The sequence below is a fragment of the Manduca sexta genome, chromosome 4 (assembly GCF_014839805.1).
Source record: "Manduca sexta isolate Smith_Timp_Sample1 chromosome 4, JHU_Msex_v1.0, whole genome shotgun sequence".
Taxonomy (NCBI): Eukaryota; Metazoa; Arthropoda; class Insecta; order Lepidoptera; family Sphingidae; genus Manduca; species Manduca sexta.
This window is the reverse complement of record NC_051118.1, coordinates 2,171,703-2,195,449: the sequence shown is the minus strand read 5'-3', so window position 1 is coordinate 2,195,449 and position 23,747 is coordinate 2,171,703. Positions and strand designations below refer to the sequence as shown.

Sequence of the window (23,747 nt, the reverse complement as noted above, 5' to 3'; positions counted from 1 at the left end):
AACTTCAAGAAATTCCCATCCAATGAACATACCTGAATAACGATATCTTGTTTAGAACTTGTTAAAAAAAACCTTAAGAGAGTTTGCTCTATCTCAGTTTTACTTAAAAAACTATATTTACAAAACTTCGATTATCTCGAAATAAGGTTTCCCTGACATACCGCTTTTGCTTTTAGCACGACAGTACGTAACTCTTGAGTGCTCTATACAAATTTTTATCCCGGTAAAATATTTATCCCGGAAAAATTTTACACACGGGCGGCATCGCAAGTAAAAGTTAGTATTTAATATACCAATTACATAGCTTGACTTCACCAAGTTTGCGTTATGTTTATGCGAATGACATTGTCCGTATTTATACGATTTTATGATCTTTAAATTGAAAAATACGATAATTCCAACGTCGATTCAACGTGAAATCGAATAGCGAGAGCTCGTTAAAAAGTTATTAGCCGTAGGCTTAACTCAGGTAAATTAATTTATCTGTACTTTCAACGAAACATCCAATGAAAATATTTTCTTATTTATATGGTTTACGTTGTTTCTGACAAGCGAACTTTATTGTATTCATTACAGTTTCAAGAATGATACTTCTTTATGATCATGATTTTACGGACACAAAGGAACTTGTAACACCTATTTCCTCAATGAATTGCGAAAGTAAAAATTACATTTTAAATCAAAGCTTAAGAGTCCCACATAGTTTCGGCAAAACTGGATACTTTTTCTGTCAATTAACAAACTAGAAAGTCGATAACTTGTGTTATAATTATTCAATGGAATAATACCACATATTTTACCTCTACGACCTTGACTAGCCATACTCGCATGAGGCCCGCAGAGTTTTAGAAATGACCAGCCTGTATTAAAAATAAAGAACTTTACTATTCCCAACATCGCTTTACAAACATCATGCTTTTGTCTTTAAATGTGTTCCGTCATATGATGTGATAAGCGGCGAGCATATCGGGCATAAATTTGAGACTTCAGGCCGATAGTGAGAATAACCAAATATAACTTTGCCTTACCCGGGAATCGAAGGACCTCAGAGCAGCGGTTGTATCGTGCACGCAATACATTAGACAACTACGCCACTAAGGCAGTAGACATAGCTACCTACATATCAACTCATATTTTAGATTGCGAATACTTCTTTACTAAAATAAAAAGGAATAAAACTTATTTAGATACGTAGGTCAATAGAATTATGTTGAGGCTCGAGATATCCTAGGACGTGTTCGTTGCAGTTGTGGATTTGTAAATAGGCCGTGGCCTACGTGCGGGAGCGTCTTAGGGGCGGCAGATTTCAGAGGACGCTCAGTCGATTTAATTAATCATTCGTTTATTTAACTTTATTGCCTTCAATAATACAAACAAATGGAAAATTATTAAGTATTTTAGAAACCTACATATATACATACATCGTATACATCCATAAATAATAAATCGTTTTTCTTTCTTTCTACATAAACCTACCTACATGGGGCGGCGGAAAAAAGTGTCCAACACTCATAAAAAATATAAATCTGGCACTGGTTCGTTGCATAAAATAATGTTTGAGTACGGCTGTGCAGACGACATAGTATTCCTTACTATAACATGCCTAATCTTACAAGAATTAGCGTATTTTTAATCTTCCTACAACTTCACGTAATTCGTTTATTTCCGATATTGCCTACAACCGACTATCTAAACACGCGTTAATGAAACATAAACACAAGATTACGTTGTACGTAAATCATCGGAGTTTGGGAATAATTCGCTAAGGTTCCCTTTAATTATGTTTATTTTAAATTATTTTGGCAAATTACTTGGAACATAGCGGATGTGTGTTCAAGTTCCGAGGTATGTCATGAAATACGAAGTGGATATTGATTATTGAATTTTTGAACTCGTTTGTGATAAACTAATAAATGTGGGGAACAATTTTAAATTATAATATCTATATATATAAAAATGAATTGCTGTTCGTTAGTCTCGCTAAAACTCGAGAACGGCTGAACGGATTTATCTTATCTTGGTCTTGAATTATTCGTGGAGGTCTAGGGAAGGTTTAAAAGGTGAGAAAAATTCGAATAATTGTCGGGAAAATCCTCAAAACAGCATTTTTCTATTTCCCATACAAACGTTTTCTAACTAATACGTAGAGTCAATTTGAGCTTTATTGCTATTATATAAAGTTCACTGTTGTCTAAGCAATGTAGGTGTGTTCCTAACATCAAAGCAGGGGCCTTATTCTCTATCCCGCACGTTATTTTAACAGTGCGTAACAAGCACGTAACACAACGCGTCATGTTTAGGACTATAGAAATTTGACATACAGAATATCATTCCACGGACATTTCTCGGAGATAACATGACACGGCCGCGTTACGCGTTTACACTATCATACAGAATAAGGGCCCAGTGTGCGTTGGAGCACAGAATATAATAATGTAATGTCGCGTTCTGAAACTCAACAAAAGTGATATCGCGGACCCGACTAAATTGAACAGTCACAAAATTTAATATATCATTAGTTATTTGGTTGGCTTCACGATATTATTTCTTTTGTTTTACTTTAAAATGCATGTTTTCGTTATGGACAATTTTTGAGCTACTTTTGCATATCTATACTTATAATAAATCTGTAGAGAGGTCAATTCTGTACATGAAATATATTTCCAAAATAACTGGGGGTGATTAGGGATCGATCCTGATGCCAAAATGCAATTAGTAAAATTTTTGTCTGTCTGTCTGTATAACCGTTATAGAAACAAAACTACTCGACGGATTTTAACTTAACTTGGTACAATTATTTTTCATACTCCTGAGCTGGTTATAGTATACTTTTCATCACGCTACAATTAATAGGAGCATAGCAGTGATGGAAAATGTTGGGAAAACGGGAGAAGTTACTCCATTTTTAAGCTTCCGTCATTTCGTGTGCAACCTTAATGGTTAAAAGTTCCTTCGATTTCACCAGGATCCCATCATCAGACCCTGACCGGACAATCGGACCACCTGCATACCACCATAAATTAAAAAAACATCCCGACAAATTGAGCACCTTCTCCATTTTTGAAACCCGAAATCCACGCGGGCGAAGCTGCGGGCGGAAGCTAGTTTAGAATAAAAAACTCTACGTTTTTTTTTTCTCTGAACAAAATTGAACCCACAAACAAATAAATACGTTCAATTTTAAAAGTTTTTTTTACATTTTTGTATATATAAATGCAAATGCTTATAAAAATATATAAAAAAGGTTTAGAACTATTATTGTTATAAATTTTACTTCTTTTTCAGTTATTGAAGGGACAAAATAAATCTTTGTAACTAGTGATTCTGTCCTAAAAGCTAAAACAGCAAGTAAGTGAACACTAATAAAACTAAAAATGAAATTGTTCATAATTATATTATTTTATACACACAAAGAAATATTATGCCAAGAAAATCACTCCGTTCTTCGATATTTAAAACCAATAAATTCCTTTGGCTGCACGTGGTGTAATCTCAAGCCTCATATCGAACAAATTAAAAATAACAACATAAATCAAAAGCATAGGGATGTGCCGGTAAAGCCACCGGTTTTTATGGATATTTTTGATTTACCGGTATACGCTGCCGTGGCCAAGAAGGAAAATAAAATAAACAAAAATGCCCTATCGAAGATAATTGATAGGATTTTTGTGCCATGAAAGCTGGAATAAAAAATGTCTATAATCAGTTGTTTTAATTGGATACCCAGATATACTCATTATTGAGTATTTCTAGGTTCGATATTTAGAGATCTATGACGAAAATTCACCAATCAATAAACGCATTGTAGTTTTGTTTCTTTTTCTGAATCGACCTGGAGATATTGATCAAGAATTTCAAGATTCATTTTGAACTTCGAAAGTTAGACTTTTTATTAAGGCAGCCAAGGTTACCTAATACCTAACGTAATATATACAAATTATACAAATTCTAATGATAATAAAGGTTGGAAAGATGGAATTACAGCGCTGACAATCTCTTATTGACAAAACCTCAATATTAACGTATTTGGGTACCTTCTTACATAACATTAATTTAGGTGTTCCTAGCCACTAGCTATTTCTCAATGACTACCCTGACTTCAAAACCAAGTTTTTCCAAACAAACAACCAGTCCCTAAAAGAAAAATAATAAAATGGAGTTTACTTATCACATGTTTACAATACTGCCGCTATAAGAGGAAGTTTCTATTTTTTATACGCAGTACCTAAGACATGTTAGATACATGTTTTTCTGTCTACGAATGTGAATTCAAATAATTTTGAAAATAAATGTTTGATAAGTCTTTCTTGTTATGGCGGCAAAATACCACGCATGATTTAATTCCTTGATTGCAATAGCTAAGTATTTATTACCTCGAAATCCAAACTTTTAATAAATTACACAAACCATGATCTCAAGAAACGTTATTTACATTATTTTAATGCAATTTCAAATAAATATTATTAATGGATTTTCTTTAAAAGATTTGGCAGAAAAGTTTATTACTTCCGCCATTTTGAATATAATAAAAGAAAGTTCTGGAAGTAACCAACATCACGCTGGACATCCTCTAAATATAAAAGATGAAATAAATGATCAATTATTCGGAAAAAATGTAAAGAGTACAATAATCAAGAAAATAATACCACACGGATATGATATAGCGTCTTATGGATCCAATTATAGATTCAAAAACTTATATCGGCCTTTACCGAGTATTCTCATGGAAAAGCTAATATCAGAAAAAAATATTCAAGAGCCAACTTATAAAATTAACCCGAATAAATATATAATATTAATTATTAGAAGCAAAGGAAGTTTAAATGAAAATTCAAAGAAACAATTTTTAGACGCAGATAAAAATGTATTCCATACGGCAACGGAAAAAAAGTTAAAAGATTTGTTCAATAAAATAGTAAATAAAAGACATTCTAGGAAAATATACACGAAAAGTGGAGAAATACACGATCCTTTAATGCCTGGACATTTAGTTGAAGTTGAAACAACCACGCCATTGCCGAAAAAATGGCTGCCTCACTACCCTTATTGGAATTATTGGACGGTGAGTAAAAATACTAGGTAGTTGTTTGGAATTGCAAGATTCTTGTGGCTATGGTATATTTTTTAAACATAAATGGCGTGGTGGAAAGTCCTACTCATTTATATTAAAAGCATTAAGCCTTTTTACTTAACCTACTTTGTCCAGTAGCATACCCAGGAAACACTGCCTTAGATTTTGCAACCTGACATCTGAGATCTAATCCTTAGAGATTATCATTAAGTAACTCCTTTATAAAACCTTATATATTCTAAAAACAATCATGACGTGAAAATGCAGATGTGGCCCATCGCACATATTAATCCAACTTATAAATGCTCAAGCAACTGTAGGTATATTACGCTTCCACAGGTGAAACATTGAACCGATTCCGATGAAATTTAGTATGGACATAGTTTTAAGCCCTGAAAAGACCATAGGCTTATATTTATTCTGGAAAAACTTATACCCAGAGGCGAAGCCGCGGGCAAAAGCTAGTTATAGTATCTGATGATACCTTCGACTACCTCGATAGCTTAGTTATAATTGTACAATGTAGGAGTAAGACTATTGCACCAAGGTCCTGGGGTTTCGAATCCCGGGTCGGGCCAAAATAATTGTGCCTGGGTTTTTCGACAGTCGCAGCTCGGAGTCAGGAAGTTGGCGGTGTGATACCCCCCCGTGCCTCGGAAAGCACCTAAAGCCGTTGGTCCTGCGCTTGATCTTTCTCCGGTCATGTCGGATTGCCGTCTCACCGGACTATGAGAGTGAAGGAACAGAGAGTGCTTGTGTATTGCGTACCCACTTGTCCTGGGTGGCTGATCTTCGTTGATATTGGCCGCTGTGGCTGAAAATTCGGCTAGGAGGATTAACTATACCTTCACACACCACTCCATCTCTTCAACTCATCTCTGTTTCAGTACGACAATACTCTACACGATGACAACTGCCCAGAGGATTTCCTTGAAATGGACGGACAATGTATAGAAATACCCCCGCATTAAAACACAATAGTTTTCTCATTATTTTATTACCACAATGTTTGCCTTATAACTACATATGGTCGAAACGATGCGATGCTGTTAAACGGCTAAAATTACACAATTTTGAGTACTATCGCAAAAATAGACCAATCAGAGTGAAGAATGTATGACACGCGCACTAATGGCTAATTTGATTGGTCCATTTCCGAGATCTATCCACAGTTATGGCTTGATATCTTTTCTAGTTAAAATAGTTTACACTACGAAAACTTAGAACGCTTCTAACAACTATATTTATTTACCTTAATTTTACTAAAAGAAAACAAACATGGAAATAAATTTTTATCCACTTCTTTAAACAATTGATTTTTATTTTTGATAAGGGCATGACAAAGTGAACCTACAGCACTTGATGGTAAGTGGAATATGGACAAATAGAATGTCGACTGACGAGAGATGATTACCCCTTTTCAACACAATTATGCCGGCCTGTTGGAACCGGATATACACAGACTGATCCCGGAACGCGACACACGTGGGCCAGTATGGCGGGTTATAACACCTTGTGTGCGGTGGTCGCTATCCGGGCGGATATAAAATATATCCTACCACAAGCAAAATTGATATTAGTATTGAAAAGTGCGATATTAAATCTTATATAAAATAATAGCAAGGCATCGCTTGCACCATATAGGACATTAGAGAGACGCATAGAGAGCTAAGGAACGACACAGCCTCTAATAAAAACATATTTGCTTAAAACCAATGATATATGATAAATAGATATTTTGTTTATAACATTAATAAATATTATCAGTGACTTAATACTATCATAAACAAATATAAAAAAAGAGAAAAAAACATACATATTCGCTTTTAAAAAAATGGAAATAAATTTACGACAATAACAAAAAGCTGGGCAAAAGTTTTTTAAAACTGCAGAAATATGGAAAATATTATTCTAAATTCGCTTGAAATTACCGCCTTTCGATATTGGGTCTACTTATGCGACATATATACGATTTTTTTCGATAAATATATCCAGGTATATTGATAAACCCGGGTAAAGTTCTAATATATCCGGGTCAGATAATAACAACAAACAATATATTACAATTCCAGAAACATAATAGGACAGTACATTGTTAATAAAATATAACCATAATATTTTCACAGCATTACTAAAATTCTTCACAATAAAACCTGTCCCAAATCTGACCCGGATACACCTTACCCGGGTCAATAATGACCCGTCTATATTAGTACGTATGTGGGCGCCGTCTCAACGCCGCAGTTGTTGTTTTTCATCGACATCAGCACGTAACCATCGTTGCCCCATAAGTTGGACCATGAGTTCTTGATGAGCCAATACTTCTGCCCGTTTAGGATACCGTAGCCGACGGCTAAGACGGCGTGGTCCAGCTCGTAGATTTTATTTTTACTGAAAATAAATATAACATTTAATATTTAATTTTTGGTTAAAAAGAGCATAATTTATCGCTAAAAAGAGCATGTAACGTAAAATAAAAATAATGTTTTTTACATCAAGAGTGACTAAGGTAAACTTGCTTCCTACGGCATATACAAAGTATTTTTACATTGCATTTATTAACGCAATGTAAAACGACCCAATATTTATGGCAATATTCGGTAAATTTTGACCCTGGTACTAGGATTTTTGGTTGTCTTTTTATTGTTTTGAATGACGAGACAAGCTATCCAACACCTTCAATAACAAAGTTTATGATATTCCTATACTATTATGAGACATGAGATTTTAAGTCTTATTATGTCCAGTAGTTACACTGGATACAATGTCCTTCAAACCGAAATACAACAGTGACTACACACTGCTGCTTGGCGGCAGAAATAAACATTGTGGTACCTTTTTTTTTTTTTGGTTTCGCGGAGAAATACCCTTATTACTACCGCCCAGCCTTCGCGGGGGGCGACTGAGCGGTTATGCTGGGGTAACCGTGCCTTACGGCCCGGCGTTGAGCAAACATTTTGGTACCTACCCAAATGGATTCTTACATGTGAGAGACCTACCACCAGTTAATTCCATTCATAATAAACATTTAGAAAATTATGTCGTTTTATTTTTTACGTTCACTGATCACTAGGTATAATATATGAAATTAATATTATCATTCCCATCCTATATAAAAAAAGTAATATTCCTCACCATTTCTCCTCATAGTAAACACCGTTCGAGTAGAAACTGAAGCTCTTGTGCGAGGCGTCGATGGCCACTGATATTGGGCCGTGTTTGAATATCGCCAACTGTGAATATTAAATATAAAATTAACAAATTGCGAGTGTTATACACCTCTGTCTACCCTTGAAATGGGACGAATGCGTGATGTTGATGTAGATATAGTATGATATAATAACAAAGTGGCTAATTCCTGCCATTCGAATACATGATTCTAGAAATTGCAGCACATCAAGCAAGACAGGCTTAAATATATTTTAACCGACTTCAAAAAAGAGGAGGTTCTCAATTCCAATTTCGAATTAAACATTAGTCATTAAAATTACTATATAAGCCAGATAAATACATCAACAAATGTACGAAAACAATGTTTGATTGTTATTAGGCACCAACTTCAAAATTGGTAACCAGTGTATAGGTAATATTAAATTATTTTTTGGTTTTTAGTGGTTTATAAAGGCGTTTTTATTTTTTGTTCAAATGTTTTTACAGAGACTATTAAGGACTCGTTTGTCATTTACAATATAGGACTTAAAATCTGGAAAAGTAGGTGACTTTGCCATACCAATATTAAAAAAATAGACTATGGACTCACCTTCAGTGCATTCTCATCGTTGGTGGTAACATTGACCCAGCCGGACATGGAGGTAACAGCCGTGACGTTGTCGATGTGACAGTAACCGTCCTGCAACAAACACATTGTCATATTATCTATATCAGGGGTGGCCAACCGGTCGATCGCGACAACAAGGCCAGTCGATCGTGGCAAGGCAAAAATATAAATACGTAGAACAGACCGCGCAACATACCTAATCACTAACTGCTGCACGCATCGTCTTGTACCATTTTTTAATCAAAATAATAATAAATTGTGGACTGAGCTATGTTATTTCATTTAAGATTTCAAGATGTATGTAGCTTGGTAGATCGCACAGAGTATCATCAATGAAAAGTAGATCTTGGGTCTTACCAAGTTGGCCACCCCTGATCTATATGTATAAACGAATCCCTATTTCCCTTGCTCACGCCATCGCGCGTGAACGGCTGGACCGATTTCACAAATTTTTTGTGTTGTGTTTGTTATTGTCAGAAGGTTCTAATGAAAGAAAATATTCAAAAAAATGTTCGAAAAATTTAAGAAAACTTAACGAAAATATTAATTTTATATAACTGTCAATTGTTTGAAATAACTGTCAGCTATTGACAGAATGCGCGCTGCAAAGTCATAGTTTAGACGGGACAACATCTGTCGGCTAGTTGTTACATAAATATCCCCTCACCTGACCCAAATACCCGCCGTAGTCCTCTTCGGTGGGCAGGCCGTGTCTCATGATCCACTGGTACGCCCTGAAGTCCTCGCCACCATCGCAGCCGTTGTTGCCGAATCTATGTAACAAAAGATTTTATACTATGTTGTTATTCTGCTATTGTACTATTTAAAGAATGTCGACTGACGAGAGATTACCCCTTGCCAGTCGAGACAATTATGCCGGCTTACTGGAACCGGATATACACATTCTTATCCCGGAATGCGACTCATTTACGTGGGACACTATAGCGAGTTTTAACACCTTCTCGCGATTTTAGGTCAGATTTGGAGATTAGCATTTGCTTTAACAACTAATTGCTTGCCATATATTAACTTAAATAGCGAGATACAATTCCGGGTAAATCATATGAGACAACATCGCAGTTTCCTGATCTGGGATTCGAACCCAGGTACTCCCAGATCAAGCTTGCTTTCTGATGATAAATCAATCTTTTGCGTTAGAGTAGAAATATAGTCTGTTAGAAAAGGTATAGAAAGTAAGTGTCAAGTGTACGGACCCCCAGGAGCAGTCGACGAGCGCCTGCTGGCTGAGCCGCACGAGGTGGCCGCCGTTGTGCAGGAACAGCGCGCCCTCCACCGCGCCCACCGTGCCGAACGACCAACACGACCCGCACACCGACTGGTCTGCACACAACACAACACACACATTACACATTACACAACACACAACACACGACATACAACACCCATTACACAACATACAACACACATTACACAACACACAACACATTACACAACACACAACACACAACACACATTACACAACACGCATTACACATTAAACAACACACATCACACAACACACATTACACAACACACAACACACATTACTAATACTTACGCGAGACTGATGGTTTATAAATAAAACGAAAAAGGATTCTAGGATGAACAGAGATATATATTGCGACAGTGTTGTCACAACAGCCATGGGCACAGACAGAGAGAGAAGAAGGCTTGTGTTTTTTTTTTGTCAAAACGTCATTAGTGACGTGCACATGTTAAATTATTCGAAAATAACACGATTTTACTCATGTACTATGTAGTCTATAGAGGCCTCTCGATCACTCCGCGTCGCGACGTCCTTTTAGCATTCGCCCCAGAGGATGACCTACTGAATAGGTCGAAACTGGTCGGCGATTCCGACTACATAGTACGCGAATAAAACCGTGTCGTTTTCGACTAACACATTACTCTTAATAGTGAGTCCAAAATAACCCACTAGCAGGTCAGATCTGCACACTAGAACATACAGTCTCCGGACAAGTTCCGCCCCGACATTAATTTATTAGCTTTTGAACTGTAATTATGGAATGCATATATGTGATATAACTTTACTTCTTTATATCCGGGTCAAATATGACCCACAATTTTCGTGACGTATGCAGATATTTTCTAACTAAATTGAACTAAATTCACTGCAATAGGACCTTTATCATATATTACTTACATAAGTACTTCTGTCAATCGTGGCTTACAGGAGCTGCAGTGACAGATATAAACCCACTCTAACCTTGGATATGAACTATAATGTATACATATTATAAAACAAAGTCCCCTTTCCTGTCTGTCTGTGTGTTATCGATTTTCTCAAAATCTACTGAACGGATTTTTATGAAATTTGGTATGGAGATAGTTTAAAACACTGGGAAGGGTACATAGGCTACTTTCTATCCCGGGAAAACTTTTCCAAGCAGGCGAATCAGGGAACAAAAGCTAGTTCATCAATAAACTACCTTTAACAGGAGTGACAGCTCCAAACAGCCTCCAGTCGAACTCCGGGGGAAGCTTCACGCTCAACTCCTCGACGACACGCTCGCTGTACGGGAACGGGAGTCCCAGGGGACTGGGTCCGGAGTACCTCCTGCCTCTCAAAGCGGACAGTTCATCATCAGTCCTGTCGCTCAGGTGGTTGACGGACATTGTGAAACTACGGCGCGCTCTGTTGTTCGAATGGATGAATCTGTTGGAAAAATCAGATATTTTAATGTCGTATGATGAAAACAGGAAATGGTGAAGAAAAACATCGTGAAGAAACCTGCATACCTGCGAAATTCTTTATAAGAATTTTGAGGTTGTGTGAATTCTACTAATCCGCACTAGGCCAGCGTGGTGGACTAAGGCCTAATCCCTCTCAGTAGTAGAGGAGGCTCGTGCTCAGCAGTGGGCAAGTATATAATACAGGACTGATATTACATTATGGCTTTTGCCCGCGGCTCCGCCCGCGTTATAAAGTTTTTCGGGCTAAAGTTTTCCGTTATAAAAGTCACGCTGTATAATTTCCTGGGAGCCTATGTTCTTCCCAGGGTCTCAAACTGTCTCCATACCAAATGTCATCTTAATACGTTGGATAGTTTTTGAGTTTAACACGTTCAGGCAGACAGATGCAGCGGGGGACTTTTGGTTTATAATATATTTTTGTAGAACTCTTTAAGAGGAACAATCCCGTCATACATTATTGTTGAATTACTTTAACCGTTTACGCAGCGCACGCAGCGGATGCTCTAAAAACTAATTAATACATTTTCCCCGTTTTTGCAACATGTTTCATTACTGCTACGCTCCTATCGGTCATAGCGTGATGATATATAGCCTATAGCACTCCACAAATAAAGGGCTATTCAACACAAAAATAATTTTTCAGTTCGAACCGGTAGTTCCTGAGATTAGCTACCACTGCTCCGCTCCCATTGGGTATAGCGTGATGATATATAGCCTATAGCACTCCACGAACATAGGGCTATCCAACGCAAAAATAATTTTTCAGTTTGGACCGGTAGTTCCTGAGATTAGCGCGTTCAAACAAACAAACAAACAAACAAACTCTTCAGCTTTATATAATAGTATAGATTTATATTATATAATTATGTGTATGGCAAAGTGACTACTTCACTTGATGATAAAAAGAGTAGCGTCCAGGGACCTTAGATAAAATGACTTTTTACAATCATCAGCGTTAATACGAAAAAAATATGGACAAAACGAACAAATAGATAAGAATCTGTAGAAAGATAAGAAAAACGTTTGCAATTGTCTTAGCCTTCTGATAATGTCGAATACCGAGAGACGATTACACCTCGTCGACACAATGGTGGTCAGTTCGATATTATTTACCTTAGATTTTGTCTGAAAATGTTCAATCTCTTCTCGTGTTCCACATCACTGGCGTAATGCTTGTTGTGTTTAGTTTTGAATCTGTAACATTAGAATAACTATAGATTTTCATTTCATTATAATTATAGAATATCAGTTACTGGAACTCTTGAAAGAAGTGGAAGAACGAGTTGTTCATAAGTACTATAATGGTGAATATTACAAAAAAAAATTGACACTTTAGAGTTACATAACTTTTCGAAGGGGTGCAGGGGCGTACTGGAAAACGTTACGGCGCGTTACATCGGGGGATCAAAAATCTGCAAAAATTGCGTTACGTAATATTGAACGGCCCGTCACCCAGTTTGGCGGTCAAACTATAGACCTAACATTCCCCATTTAGAAGGGTAACAGTAGTAGTATTTATGGCCGCTACCCACCTCCCGAACTCATGGTGGACATGCCCCAAGTAAACCGGATGCACGAACTCCTTCATAGGGTTGAACGTGGCCAGGTGATTCACTCCGGGACCGGGGAACGAGGTGCACTTCATAGTACCTGCAAATATATATTATCTATATAGCGAAATGGAGGTAAATGGTTTTTCTTGTGTATAGGTCACCGCAATTAACACAGGAGGAAACCTGCGTACTAGGGGGGATATAGTGGACACGGGTAAAAAGGGTGTATAGGGATGAAAAGGTATGTAAGGGATGAAGAGGGGTGTAGGGGTGAAGAGCGATCGACGTGGTGAAGAAGGGCATATGTGATAAAAGGGGTTTAGGGGTGAAAAAAGGGTGTATGTGGTGGGGGTGTATAGAGTGAAAAATGGTATGTGAAGAATAATACGCGAAATAAATAAATTTCTGTATCTCACCATCATCGAAGTTGAACACGCTGGGGTCTATCTCGTCCACGTCGAACGACTCGTAGTCGAGGTAGTAGTGGTCGTAGTGGGAGCCGAGCAGCGAGTTGAAACCTTTCATTTCGTATCTGGAAATAAAAATTAAGTTTAGACATTTGCAGCATATTACGCAAGAACTTTCATATGCGTTTACACTAGTGGCAATATTTGAATAATTCTAAGCGCATCGGAACGAAGTGATCCGTCAGAGAACCAAGGTTACCGACATAGCTCTGAAAGTTAGTAGGTTGAAGTGGCAATGGGGTGACCACATATGTCGCAGAACTGATAACCGCTGGAGTAAGCGTGTTCTGGAGTGGAGACCGCGTCTTGGCAAACGTAGCGTGGAACGCCCTCTGGCCAGATGGCGGGACGTCTTGCACAAGAGAGCCGACAACGACTGGATGCATAAAGCAGCAGACCCGGCTCTGTGGCGTACCTTGGGATACGCCTATGCCCAGCAGTGGACTGCAACGGGCTGATGATGAAGCGCATGCGACACAAGTCGACACAAGTCTTGCAAATTTCATGTCAGTCAGCCTATCACGAATGTAAACATCGCTTGCACCTTCTGCAAGTTCTCTTGCTAATCTAAAATCTGTTTATGTATGAACTTACCTGACCGGTATGGGCACAGGGTCCCCCCTCAAACTCTTCTTGTATTTCACCCACATGGTGTACTTGTTCACTTTGTCGCCAATCGTTTGCACCATCTGCCATTTGGACGTGTCCGAGCCTTGCATCGTCTCCGAGCCTGATGAAAAATAATAGCAATTAAGACGAGATTTTTTTGAAAAAATAAAAAAACAAGCAAACCCTTCCCCTGATTGTTAATAACATGATTATTAATATTAACAATTTTGAAATAAAAAATACTGCGTGAGACTCAACTGCGCATGTCAGGCTGAGACAAGTATTACAAAACGAAATTTGGAGGGGAAATATAAAGAAGGGTCTTGTAAAACGTTATTATGCGTTATTTATTTATTTAAAACTTTTTTGTACACGAAAAATGTAAAAAGAAAACAAAAAGAAGACAATTTGCATACAGATGGTGGACATAATACATTGGTTATTATGCGTTACCGGGGCGACAGGGGGATTCGTACAACACGTTGTATTTGGTTGTTTCTTTTTTATTTTAAAACAATAACAAAAGCATTTTAGCAACTTTCCGGTACATTGCTTAAAGTAATTGTGAATATTAGAAAAAAAAAACACTTCAGAGTTACATCATTTTTATAGGCGTACATAAAAACGTTACGACGCGTTACATGCCGAGATGGGAGGATCAAAAATCTACAAAAAATTGCGTTACGTAATACTTGAACGGCTCTTAGGATGTTGAGTCTCATAACATTCTGTCATTACACTAATATATCCTTCAAACTATAATGAAACAGTGCATGGATACTTGCATCCAAAGCACCCGTCACTAACTGGCTTTCGACTACTTTATACTTGCTTATTACTTTGCTTTTGATATATAAAAAATAATAATACCAGTCCTGTATTATATACTTGCCCACTGCTGAGCACGGGCCTGCTCTACTACTGAGAGGCATTAGGCCTTAGTCCACCACGCTGGCCTAGTGCGGATTGGTAGACTTCACACACCTTCGAAATTCCTATAGAGAACTTCTCAGATGTGCAGGTTTCCACACGATGTTTTCCTTCACCGTTAAAGCGAACAATAAATTCACAAAGAATACACACATGATTTTAGAAAAAATCAGAGGTGTGTGCCCTTGGGATTTGAACCTGCGGACATTCATCTTGGCAGTCCGTTCCGCACCCAACTAGGCTATCGCCGCTTTAGATATGATTATAGTTAAACCTCACCAATATATTTGAAGTCGGTCATGTCCGGGAGCACTGACTGCACCTCCTGCCCCTGCTCCTGCGTCGAGTTCACTTGCAGGCATGTCTCTTTGTTCAACACCTTCTCTGTTGTTATTGGTGCTATCTGCAATGTGTAAACTAATTAATATGTCTTTAGCCCCAATGAGGAAGGCAGAGGTGTAAACAGGCCTGTCATATTTCGCCTGTTTTCCGTCCCATGATGTGATAGGTCACAAACCTATGTTACATCGAGCACAAATTCCTATCTCCGGGCTGATACTGTAAGCCCAATATCAATCTATAGGATTTGAACCCGGAACCTTAGAACCGTAATGTTCTACGCACGCAATACAACTACACCACCAAGGCTACATCACTACCATTATAGTAATAATTGTAAATACTTAGTCTGGCCATAAATACTGTTACACTTAATTATAAAAAAATATTACATTTGAATTTCGAATCTGTCATTTTTATACGATTGTTCATTGTGTTTTCTCATTTTGGCGCCAATACATTGTAAAATATTTTGCGATATTAAAATGGTGTGGGGTGATAAAGAGAACCGAATCGCTGTGATAGCATTACACAAAGTAGGTATGGAGCCAAATGCAATTTTTAAAACTCTCCATACACTTGGTATTAGTAAAATGTTTGTGTACCGGGCTATTAATAGGTACAATGAGACCTCCTCTGTTTGTGACAGAAAAGATCTGGCCGTCCACGTAGTGTTCGTACGAAAAAGGTGGTCAAAGCAGTAAGGGAAAGAATTCGAAGAAATCCTGTCCGAAAGCAAAAGATTTTATCTCGGGAAATGAAGATAGCACCTAGAACCATGTCGCGTATTTTAAAAGATGACTTAGGACTTGCAGCCTATAAGAGACGCACTGGCCATTTCTTAACTGATAATTTAAAGAAGAATAGGGTGGTAAAATCGAAACAACTACTGAAGCGGTACGCAAAGGGAGGTCACAGAAAAATTTTGTTTACGGATGAGAAAATTTTTACAATTGAGCAACATTTTAACAAACAAAATGACCGTATTTATGCTCAAAGCTCTAAGGAAGCTTCCCAATTAGTCGACAGAGTGCAACGTGGACATTATCCGACTTCAGTGATGGTTTGGTGGGGTGTTAGCTATGAAGGAGTGACTGAGCCATATTTTTGTGAAAAAGGTATCAAAACATCGGCACAAGTGTATCAAGATACCATTCTTGAGAAGGTAGTTAAGCCCCTTAACATCACCATGTTCAATAACCAAGTATGGTCCTTCCAGCAAGACTCGGCGCCGGGTCATAAAGCTCGGTCCACGCAGTCTTGGTTGGAATCGAACGTTTCGGACTTCATCAGAGCTGAAGACTGGCCGTCGTCTAGTCCCGATCTTAATCCGCTGGATTATGATTTGTGGTCAGTTTTAGAGAGTACAGCTTGCTCTAAACGCCATGATAATTTGAGTCCCTAAAACAATCTATACGATTGGCAGTGAAGAATTTTCCCATGGAAAGAGTGCGTGCTTCTATTGATAACTGGCCTCATCGTTTAAAAGGACTGTATTGCAGCCAATGGAGACCACTTCGAATAAGCTTTTATATTTTTAATTGTTTTATATTTATGTATTAAACTGACACACTGTAAAAGTAATAAATGTTATTTGCAGTTAACAATTTTCTTTTTTCTTTATTACAATATTTATGGCAAGACTAGGTATAATGGTTTGACTGTTGGAATGTCCTTCATAGCTAAACTGATGAATGAAGTTTGATAAAACTTGGGACACAAATAGACCACATACTGAATTATCCCAAGCAATCCAATATTTAAATATTGACTAGAAAAAATATCTAATTATCTAAGTGTGTCGCGTTTCGGGATCAGCCTGTATACATCCAACAGGCCGGCATAATTGTGTCGACTGTCGAGGGGTAATCATATCTCGTCAGTCAACACTCTATTGGACCCCACTCCACTTACCATCAGGTGCAGTGGATCACTTTCTCATACTCGTATACGTATCACTACATGGTATAAAATAAAGTCGCTTTCTCTGTCCCCATGTCCCTTTGTATGCTTAATCTTTAAGACTACGCAACGGATTTTGATGCGGTTTTTTTTAATAGATAGAGTGATTCAAGAGGAAGGTTTATATGTATAATAACATCCATTAAATAGTGAAGAAATACTGTTATTTTGTTATGTTATACCCGTGCGAAGCCAGAGCGGGCCGCTATGTTTTTATATACAACGTTCACAGTTTTTCTGTAGTGTATTTAGTATCAGCATTGCACCCGTGCGAAGCCGGGGCGGGTCGCTAGTATGTAATAAAAAATAGACATACAAACCTTGATAGAAGTGCCGTACGGCGGGTACACTGCGCCGGTCAGCTGGTAAGTCTTGACCATGCCTCCGTAGTAGTCAATACGAGATTTACCATGATTTTTATCATACCTGTAAACAATATTTAAATTAGACTGGCTTGCAGGGACCTCTGGGTATCTGCAATTGGGCTCAATTTATGACGAAGCTAGTAAGAAATGAGAATATCTGTGTGAGTATTAAAAGACCTTATTAGCTCTAAAGGCCCATGTTGCTGTGAAAGATTTACGTAATGCGATTTCAGAGTAGCGTGCAGTGGTACGTGTGGTCTGATGATTTGGTATTCAATCTGTGTGAGTATTAAACTATGGGAAAATATGGAACTTATAAATGATCTTCTATATTCATATTTAGAGGTTTCGGAGTGCCAAGGCTTGTGCTACCGACGGCGTATGATTAATTCTTTGAGTTAAAAACATTCCCGAAAGGGAGTACTTGAATAGAAAGAAATAATTACTCTTCAAAACTGTCAGTAGTTTTATCCTTTGTTTAGTAATATACTTGGTTTATTTTCTCAGTTAACCTTTAACCTGACCATCAAACGATAAAAATGACCCCCCCCCCCGCCCCGAATGCCAAAAAGAACATAAAAATGGACATGTCTATATTTAAAAAACAACCTAACTATCTCGATAATGTGTTACCATGAGATCTTTCGGGAATACATTCACAAAGCGGAATCGCGATTATTTATCAAATCATAATGAGACCTAAATCATGAATATGAAACAAACCCAATTACGCAAAACTTAAGTTTCATAATAGCATATTTAGTTATTTCTAACTCGCTCACAATCAGTACCGAGTAAATATTATTAAATCAAGCATTATCGGTCTCTATTGACCTCACCGATAAAGGTTCAAAGTGAATAGTCGAGTAAAAACGTCACGTCTCTTTGTTAAATTGTCATTGACTTGTAATTGCGAACGATTCAAATGTTGGGTCATTGACTGATTTGCAAGTCGTTTTACATCATTCCTAGGGTTATTAATTAGACCAGTTGCGAAGGCTTCCCGATTCCTGCCGGCTTCTCTTTATGTAGCATCATCATCAGATCGCATTTATACATATTAGTACCTATATGTTGTGTTGGGTTCCCTTTGGGAAAATTTCACCTATCGAATGGGCCAAACAGAACAAAGTTTTGTTTGCCATGCTTACAAATGACTTATTTTCATTGGTTTATTATATGATTATTTATATTTTTTATGCGTGCAAAGCAAAATGATTCTCTGCACCTGATGTTAAGTGGAGTCGGGTCGAATAGAATGTCGACTGACGAGAGATGATTATCCCTCGGCAATCGTCACAATTATGCCGGCCTATTATAACCAGATATACACAGGCTGATCCCGCAACGTCTTAATAACTGAGACTGTTTATTGTTTATATGCTGTGGCTCAGCCGTGAGAAACACACTATTCATAGTATTAAAAGACACATGGATTCCTTTTGGAAAATGGCGGGTTGTAACACCTTGTGTACGGTGGTTTCTATCCGGGCGGATATAAAATATATCCTACCATTATGTGCTAATCTAATACATGGTCTATCTAAATACTAAATTACAACCAAATCCAAACAGCAGTTCTTGCGTTTATCGCTAACAAACAACGACACGTGTCTAATTTAAAATATTAATAAGAAGTTTAGTTAATTTAACGATCTAATATTTCCTCAACACAGTCGTATCATAACGCAATACGTGTTTATAATAATTAATGTAAACACAAAACCGCAGACGCACGATATTAATTCAGGTTAAATAATTAAAAACATCTACTTCACTGTACAATAACAATGATATATTAATACTACACTTTTCACACGGTTTTGTCTGTTTAGTAGTATTTTTTTGACGTATGACGGTAAAATAACGGTATATCATAATCTGCTAAGGGATTATGACTGATAATTTAATAAATAGTAACATCACTCAAACTTTGTTTTTACAAAGTTTTCGTTCAAATTATTGTCTACATCTTGTGATAAATTATAAATTTAGTAATAAACAAAAGCAATAATTAGGTTAATCACTTGTTAAAATAAATATTGGTAATAGCAATATATTAAAGCACCATTAAAATAAAGACATTAAAAATGCTGCCCCTGCTATAACTATGGGGTTATAGCAGAGGGTTATATCTTGGGGTCCTACAAGCGGAGCGTGAAGAAGCATTAATGCAGGCCGGCATAACTGTGCCTACCGTCCTGGGATGCATGTAGTACAGGGGTGGCCAACTTGGTAGGACCCAAGATCTACTTTTCACTGATGATACTCTGTGCGATCTACCAAGCTACATACATCTTGAAATCTTAAATGAAACAACATAGTTCAGTGCATAATTTATTATTATTTTGATTAAAAAATGATACAAGACGATGCGTGCAGCAGTTAGTGATTAGGTATGTTGCGCGGTCTGTTCTACGTATTTATATTTTTGCCTTGCCACGATCGACTGGCCTTGTTGTCGCGATCGACCGGTTGGCCACCCCTGATGTAGTACCTTTGCCGGTCGGTATTTTCTATGGACTTCACTACTTTAACATCAAGTGTATTGAAGGGACCTTGCCGAGACTCGATAAAAAAAAACGCAGAAAACGCGCAAACTTCGATGTGTCATTGTATTTAAATATTGCTTTTCAGGTATTTTGAAAATTGCTGATTATACATGTAATCCACTAGCCCAACTTAAATTGCCACCAGAAACAAAAATTTATGTCAGCATTAATTTATATTTAAATTCTAAAATAATTTTTAAAACAAAATATCATGTGGAATAATTTCACAATCTTTTTAGCTCAAAATAACATGTATTCTCTTAGTGGAATTACTGGGTGACTGCAGTACACAACTCACTAAATCTAGACTATTGTAACTTATTAAAAAACATATGCTATGAAATAATTATATGAAAATAAAATCCAAAGCTCACCAAGCATAGAAAGGTTCCATCAATTCCGCATAAGGAATGGTCAGAGATCCCTTCACTGTGTACACAGGACTCCATTCTGGAGGAGAATCTACAAAAAAAAATAATCTTATTAGTATAATGAATGCAGAACTTTCTTAAGTTGTCCGGATGGTTGTTAGAAGTAAATTTTGAAACTTCAGAACGAATTTGAAATTCTACGCACAATTAGTCAACACACTAGTTTATATCTATATAGCCTTTCTCAATAAATGGGCTATCCAATACTTACAAGAATTTTTCAATTCAAGCCAGTGGTTCCTGAGATTACTGCGTTCAAACAAACAACCTTTATATAGTAGTATAGATAATATTAGGGAAGAATCAGTATAAAGTGTTTGAAAGTTCGATAGTGGAAAATCAATGCTTTAGACCTATTTGTCTACAGCATAAGAGATAGGCTGAGACCTTTATCATTGTCAGAATGTGAAGTCAATGCTAGCTGTGAGAGTGATTGAGAGTAAGATTCCCACAAGTCCAAATACACCCTACCTTCCTTAATTCCTAATCCTTTTATTTTAAAGCCGATAGCGCATTCATAATTCTTTTAATACTGTAGCTGTACAACGGAAATGACTAAATACCAGATGACTCAGTATTTATCGAAACATACTATAAAAAACAGCACAGCCCAGATTGCTAGTTCAACATAATTATTATTTAACATAGATGTAGAAAGGTCAACAATCAACTTGAAAACAAGTCAAATGGAAAATATTTAAATGTATCTTACATTATTGATAATATTAGTAATGTATCACAGCTAGATATTATGTTTAAAACACATTTCAGCAAGTATAATCACTACTGCACATTGCTGTATTCTATGCCCTCAGTGTGAACCTTTTTAGAGTTCCAAACCTCAATAGGAACTCTAATATGTATGATCACAATGTAGTCCGTCTTCCTGTAGAGGTATCAAGCTGAAATTTACATCAAATAATCGGGTCTATTGTCTCTTTTAGGTGTGTAAGAAATAAAATTTCGCATATTTTGTAATTTCATAAAAAAAATCTATAGAATACTTCCTTTAGACCTAGTCATGAAATTTGGCAAGAAACATGTCTTATAACATATGTAACAGTAAAAGCTGAAACCTGCAAAATATGTACTTGACTACCAAGAAAAGCTAGTATGTACAGAACCCTCAGTATAGTCCAATTCACACTTTAATCCAATATTGTTCCAGTTTTATAAATAGTAATCTGAGTTTATAGTTTATACCTATGAAATATCCACACTACTACAAGTATTTTAAACACTGTAGACTTTAAAGTTTACCTTATATTGATAAATATAAAGCAATAACACTGTAAATACCTACATGCTGTATTTGTTGCCATGATAAAATAAAATATACATTAATATAATATAGAATTATGCAAATTTTCCTCATTCATTTGTCCAGTTTAAATATTTATTTATATTATAGAATAAACAATACTTCATCAGGCAACAAAGTCATAGTTCAATATTTTTATCTTTTTACAACTTGTTTGTCATAATTGATTTCTTGGAATAACATCAGCATATTCGGGTTGGAGGACCTCGAAGTCTTAGGTTTGATTCCTGTATTATTTTACTCAATTTGGCCAGGACTGTGGGTTTCACAGAAAGGTAAACATTCACATGAAGCATCTTATTAAAAAAAATACTAATACCTTTCTGCATCATGGTAAAAGAAGTCAGCATAAATAATACAATTATTGTATTTTTTGCTTATTAGCACATTTTTTAGGCATGTAGCAAAAAGAATTTACATTTAAATTATGTAAAAATATACTTTAACTGCTATAAAAATATTACACAACAAGTAGGTACAAATAAAAAAACCTAATAAGAATTTTTGATTTAAATTGGAATCAATCTGTTTCAAATTAAATTCCTGGAAGGCTAAAGCTAAAATGCAATCTTACATCATTTTCAAATCAGGCCATTATTAAGACCTGTCAATCACTGTGAATACAATAGATGATTATACGCGGGTAGAAGGAAAAAAATAAATACAAAGGAAAACCAAATGATAAAATATTTCTAGACTTTATACCGAGTTCAATGTATTTGATAGGTATATAGCCATCTTGTCCATCAAATACTACACAACTAAACAAAAACTACATAATAAAAACTGCAATTCATACCTACATACCGCAATCAAGATATAAGCCAACATATCAACATTCTTACAAGTTTTTGTTATTATTATGAATCGTTTTATAGTGCTTACCTTTATCGACATATCCCAATGTAGAAGCGAAGAAAAAACACAGCACAACCGGCGTCAACATGACTAACAACTGACCACGGCCGCAGTCCTGCACGGAATGACAATAATTACATCGATACGTAGCATTCTCAGACACAAAAAGAATAACAATTAAAATGTTTGTAAATTAACATTCGGAACAAGCAAAAAATACCGCGTAATGCTTAAAACGGTATGTTAAGTGCCAAGTATTCTAATTATTGCGACAATGCACGTAAAAATACTTTAAAAGACATTAAATTGCAGTTTGATAAATGTTTTCGTAGAAAAATATTTATGCATGTCAAGGGTTTTTATCGAAACTAAATTAGGAAAAATAATATTCTACTCACCAATCGATACTTTTCCTTATTTCCCACGCTTTTTAAATTAATAAACTGTATTTCAAAAGAATATGATTTAAATTTTAATTATTTTCAACCCACATCAATCTTGTCGATCGCCGATTACTCACATTTCATAATCCATCCTTGATTTGTTCGTGTCTAGCCTTCAAATATTACATAAGTCTATCTCTTTTTTATGCGTAAAAATGTTAACTATAATATTTTGAAGTTCGAGACATTTCAAATAAAGAAATATATATATGAACATGGCGTTTTATTTATTATAAAGCAATTTATTATTTATGTGTGTAAGTCGTACTTGTTACAATAGATTTAAAAAAGACTTGAAAAAGATTCAATTTTACTTATTTATATATGTTTTTACAATAAATAAATAACTTATT

At 36.3% G+C, this 23,747-nt stretch overlaps 1 protein-coding gene and 1 long non-coding RNA gene across 2 annotated transcripts; one reads left to right on the top strand and one right to left on the bottom strand.

Moving 5' to 3' along the window:
* The first annotated feature begins 4,383 nt into the window (after window positions 1-4,383).
* On the top strand, window positions 4,384-7,218 carry LOC115447946. The gene is made up of 2 exons (XR_003939056.2): window positions 4,384-5,062; window positions 5,959-7,218. It is a non-coding gene; the product is annotated as an uncharacterized LOC115447946 (long non-coding RNA).
* LOC115447945 (digestive cysteine proteinase 1) lies at window positions 6,053-23,565 on the bottom strand. Its single transcript, XM_030175250.2, has 15 exons — window positions 23,350-23,565; window positions 22,979-23,066; window positions 20,716-20,803; window positions 17,745-17,850; window positions 15,403-15,526; window positions 14,179-14,314; window positions 13,534-13,649; window positions 13,097-13,214; window positions 12,678-12,758; window positions 11,300-11,526; window positions 10,064-10,190; window positions 9,517-9,622; window positions 8,832-8,921; window positions 8,207-8,304; window positions 6,053-7,462 (listed from the first exon to the last, which is right to left on the bottom strand). Exons 2-15 carry the CDS (start codon window positions 23,037-23,039, stop codon window positions 7,276-7,278), a joined length of 1,665 nt encoding a protein of 554 aa, XP_030031110.1. The 5' UTR covers window positions 23,040-23,066; window positions 23,350-23,565; the 3' UTR covers window positions 6,053-7,275.
* Window positions 23,566-23,747: the final 182 nt, after the last annotated feature.